The sequence below is a fragment of the Rhagoletis pomonella genome, unplaced genomic scaffold, assembly GCF_013731165.1.
Source record: "Rhagoletis pomonella isolate Grant_MI unplaced genomic scaffold, Rhpom_1.0 Rhpom_scaffold_00011, whole genome shotgun sequence".
In the NCBI taxonomy this organism is placed as follows: domain Eukaryota; kingdom Metazoa; phylum Arthropoda; class Insecta; order Diptera; family Tephritidae; genus Rhagoletis; species Rhagoletis pomonella.
The window spans coordinates 23,540,068-23,544,555 of record NW_023458565.1 but is presented as its reverse complement, the minus strand read 5'-3'; the positions used below and the strand labels follow the sequence as shown (position 1 = coordinate 23,544,555).

At 40.9% G+C, this 4,488-nt stretch overlaps 2 protein-coding genes across 3 annotated transcripts in view; both read left to right on the top strand.

Moving 5' to 3' along the window:
* Positions 1–1,470, top strand: part of LOC118747226 (tectonin beta-propeller repeat-containing protein-like) — a 2,358-nt gene extending 888 nt beyond the window's left edge. Inside the window, exons 2-4 of the mRNA XM_036481213.1 lie at positions 6–247; positions 441–763; positions 817–1,470. Of these exons, the coding sequence (XP_036337106.1) occupies positions 6–247; positions 441–763; positions 817–855 (604 nt within the window). The 3' untranslated portion in view covers positions 856–1,470. The remainder of the gene's footprint in view (positions 1–5; positions 248–440; positions 764–816) is intronic.
* A 2,144-nt stretch (positions 1,471–3,614) lies between these two features.
* The window catches only part of LOC118746866 (programmed cell death protein 5), a 1,281-nt gene continuing 407 nt past the window's right edge, over positions 3,615–4,488 (top strand). Inside the window, exons 1-3 of one of the 2 annotated variants that reach the window (XM_036480828.1) lie at positions 3,615–3,798; positions 4,016–4,136; positions 4,208–4,443. In XM_036480828.1, coding sequence (XP_036336721.1) covers positions 3,736–3,798; positions 4,016–4,136; positions 4,208–4,431 — 408 coding nt within the window. In that variant the 5' untranslated portion in view covers positions 3,615–3,735 and the 3' untranslated portion in view covers positions 4,432–4,443. Of the gene's footprint in view, positions 3,799–4,015; positions 4,137–4,207; positions 4,454–4,488 lie in introns of both variants that reach the window. The other variant, XM_036480827.1, reaches the window with a different exon arrangement.

The following is a 4,488-nucleotide window of genomic DNA, read 5'->3' as shown; positions in this document are numbered from 1 at the left end:
GATAGCGCTAATAGTTTAAGCGATTGGGAGGATTTGCCCGTCTGCGCCTGGGCAGTGGCATCGAACGGGGATGTATTGATACGGCATGGCGTTACGCAACAAAATGCGCGAGGTGATAGTTGGGAACACATACCAAGTGAACAGCCTTTGATCGCAATTAGCGTGGGGCCAACGGGACAAGTATGGACTGTTGGACGAAATGGCATGATATATTTTCGTTATGGCATTACTAGACACAATCCATTGGGTGAGTTACGTTTGTATTCATACACACACATGTATGTTTCCATAATAAATGGAAAATTCCCCGCACATAAGCAACGGAAGAATTCCGCACTTACTAGTTCTGAAACTTGTGCAATTATTTATTTAATTATACCTTTCACTGGTGCTTATATAAATGTATCCAAGCAGTACTTATATCATTTCAATAAACACAGGTGAAGCTTGGCAAATGGTGGAAACTCCTCCTGGCACAACATTCCGCACGGTATCTGTGGGGCACGCTGGTATTTGGGCTTTAGACAACCACAATCGCCTGGCTGTGCGCAAAGAAGTAACTAAAACATTCCCAGAGGGTTCACATTGGCAATTCTTGCCGAATATGCCAAATATTCCTCCACATACTGAGACGCATATCGGTTTCAAATCGGTCTCTGTAGGCACGGAAGTTTGGGCGATTGCACAAAATGGCATCGTTTGTAAACGTTGTGGTATAACCAAGGAGAATCCAGCAGGTGCCGGTTGGAATTTGGGCATACCGGTATGCAATTTAACAATTTCCTAAACAATTTACTTCAAAATTTTGTTTTTCAGGGTCAATGGCAGCATATTTCATTGGAAAGCTTTTCATAATACCTAGCTTAAAACCTATTAAAATTATCTCCAAAGATGCAGTGTTCCATAATTTTCCATTTTAATAGAAGTATTTTACTTTTAAGCAGCACCACATTCTTGCTTTATTAGCTAAAAGTATGATTCACTTAGCTTATTTTTATTAAAACCATTCTATTATATCATTCCACGGCAGCATTATCTGTTTATATTTTTAAGTTATAATAGTACCTTTTTTATTTAAATCATAAGACTCAAAAGAATTTTACTCCATTCATATTACGGAAGTTCGGTCAATGCTAATTAAAATTTAAAAACTCAAAACGTCTTTTTTATAAGCCTTACAAGCCCGTACATACTTTCTGTGAACGCATTCCAGTAAAATCTGCCTTCTTCGTAACCATTTTCCTTGGCAATTATATTTAGGTAAAATACCCGTCCGAGTTATATGTATGTATGTTTCTACTTATCAAACCTAAAAAAATGCACTTGCATGACTTAGTTATATTAATAATGATATTTCAAGTTTACATAAATGAAATAAGTATCACAGTATCCAGCCCATAGAAACAAGTTTATTTCGTATCGCCCTCTTCATCATTGTCAATGGCCAGTTAATTTTTCCCAGACAAATATAGCCTTGTTTAATAAAAAACTTAATTTAAGAACAAAAAACTTAAAAATTTTGAGACTCCTACCTTTCTTCCGGGTCTAATGATGTCTTTCGAGTTTCTTCTGTTGCACCCTCTTCTGTCATTTTAGAAGTTGTTTCTTTAGCTCTCGCCGAAGTTGCTTTTATATTTTGTTGAACAGATTATTATTTCTCCATGATTTTGTTGAAAAGTTGTCGTGTAGTCTTCTACAGATTCGTCTTTTGTCGTGTTTGTTTCGTCTGTTGTCGTCTATATTGTTTTATTGAAGATTTGTCGTTTCTTCTTCTACAGTTTCCCCTGTTGTCGTTTTGGTTTCGTCTCCATCGTCGTATTATTTTGTTGAAGAATTGTCGTTCCTCTCCTACCGTTTCCTCTGTTGTCATTTTAGTTGCTCTTTCATCTGTTGTGGTCCAAGTCTCCCGAGGCAGACGAAGCTCTGTCTCGTCCACGTCTGGTGGTTGTGTTCCCAGAAGGGTATTCACAGGTCGAGAGTCAATATAACTCGAGACTGACTCTGTGAATGCCGTTCAAGGCCTGTCGGTAAGCTGTCGGGTCCAGGGGTTGTTTTATGAACCTCGGTTTGAACAGCAAGGGGCCACGTATGCCTGTAAGTCGTAAGGCCTGAGCAAACTCGAAGGTGACTCCACCGATTACAAGCGTTGCACCTGACGGAGGTGTAGTGCCGCTACAACAACAACAACAACGGAGATGGAGTTATGGTATAGTCGTCTCTGGCACACGAAGCAGGTGCAGATTTCTGGCCCAGGGCTTGACTTGATGCCAGTCCTGAGCAGAAGTATGCGAAGCAGATGTAGCCCAATGGGCGTACAACTTTTGAGGGATTTCGCCGACCTAAACGGGGTTGGATCGCCGAAACAACGGCCCTTGGTCGGATAAAACCCAAGTAATTCCGGTATGTAGAACCAGCTATGGTGAGAATGAGAAGGCATCACTTCGAATATATTGATGTGATCCAAACCCTTGAACAACCTTTGGACCCGACGACGTAACGAGGAGTGATCTACGATATTCATAGAGAATCGGGGTCCAGACCCTACCCCGATATCCCCGATGAGTGTTTGGCATATGGAGACTCCCCCATGACACCAACCATCTCTTCAAATGTTACCTCAATCCCACTCAGCTAACACCCCTCCATCTGAAGTATAATCCCGTCTACATAGCTCGTTTCTTGAGCATACTGTTAGTTGAGCTTGACGGGAAAGCAATCGGCCGTTCGATTGTGAATTATGCAGCGCCAATGTGGTCGGCAGAAACAAGAGGCTTGCAGTGGAAAAATCGTCGAAAACGGCAACAAGCAGGCCTCTCAGACTGTCCAAGCATCATCCCCACGCCAAAATCCAGATGCTGGTGGTTGAATGACATCACGGGGACCGGAAATTGTCAAAAAAGACTCGGTGGTCCATACAACTGATGGTGTTACAGACTTAATAGCCATCTATCTTCGTTAAACTCAGTAGTCGTAAACTTCTCATAACTCCTCTTCCCATGGAATTAGATCTACAACCCAACGACTGAAGCACTATAGACTGTACACATCAACGTCGCTCGCATTCTCGGCTTCAGGTTTGTCTAGTCAGAAAAAGAAGAGATATTCAGGGGGTAGAGCAATGATGCTACAACAGGCTCCTAAACCATATGCAGTCATTGGGGTTTTGAATATAACCACTTATTGCACACACAGATAATGGTCCTTATGCATAAAGGGTGAGCTTAAGCTTAGACTCAATTTTCGCACTGATGCAGTGGATTTATACTGAAAATTGAGTCGGAGCATTTTATAAATGAGGCCCAATATTTCGTACGGACTTGACGACCAAAAATAGAGCGTTCCTACGACAGTCGGGTCTACGTAACCGGAACGTCCCAGATTTATATCTGGCCAAGGACTGTCACTCCAGCAACACTCCCCAAAAAGTATGCTGTTACAACAACAACAGAAACCAGAAATAGATACGAAAACACAATTTACTAGGCAAAATCTTCCAGAATCTAAAGATTTTTTGCTAATTAGCGCTTTACAACTTTGCTGCAAAAGAATGTCTCTACTGTTTCAGTCCCAAATCGTACCAGAATAATGTCAACCAATTATAAATGAGTGGCATCACTGCATAAATGTCAAAAGTGACTAACCCAATCGGAGCATTTTCCATCAGTTTTCTAGTGTGGTTATTTTTGCCATTTTTCTACGATTTAAAAACAAAGAAATATCTATTAAAGAATTATAATGGCAGACAATGATTTGGATGCTTTACGAGCTGAGCGTTTGGCACAATTACAGCAGCAATATGTAAGTATTGATCTTTGCAAACGATGTGCGGTAGTCCAAACAGGTGCCGGTTATAGGTAACGGGTTGGTGGGACAAAGTGTAAGCGAATACCAAAAATAGAATAGGGGACCGGTAGTTACCGTAATTAAAACCCTAACTCCTCTCCTGAACTCTAGTAAAGAGTTATCAAAAGCGGAAAATAAATTGCATTTACTTAAAATAGTTTTTCGCTTGTAGGGTGGCAGCGGTGGCAACAATGCAGAAAAGCAACAAGCCCAACAGGAGCAGATGCGTCAGCAGGAGGAAATGAAGCATTCTATACTCTCGCAAGTGCTAGACCAGCAGGCACGCGCACGACGTGAGTACATATTGCAATCATAATATTCGCATATATTTAACCTTGAATCGGTATTCCTTTTCTATTCACAGTGAATACACTAAAAATAAGTAAACCTGAAAAGGCACAAATGTTCGAAAATATGGTCATACGTATGGCACAAATGGGTCAAGTTCGTGGTAAACTTGATGATACCCAATTTAAAAGTATTCTCGAAAGTATAAACGCTCAAATGCCACAGAGTAAATCAACTGTTAAATATGATCGAAGACGTGCCGCCATTGACTCAGACGATGATGATGATTATGGTTGCTGATTGCCGTATGCTCGAGGGCTACATATGTATGACAGTGGCTTAAAATCTAATCAATGC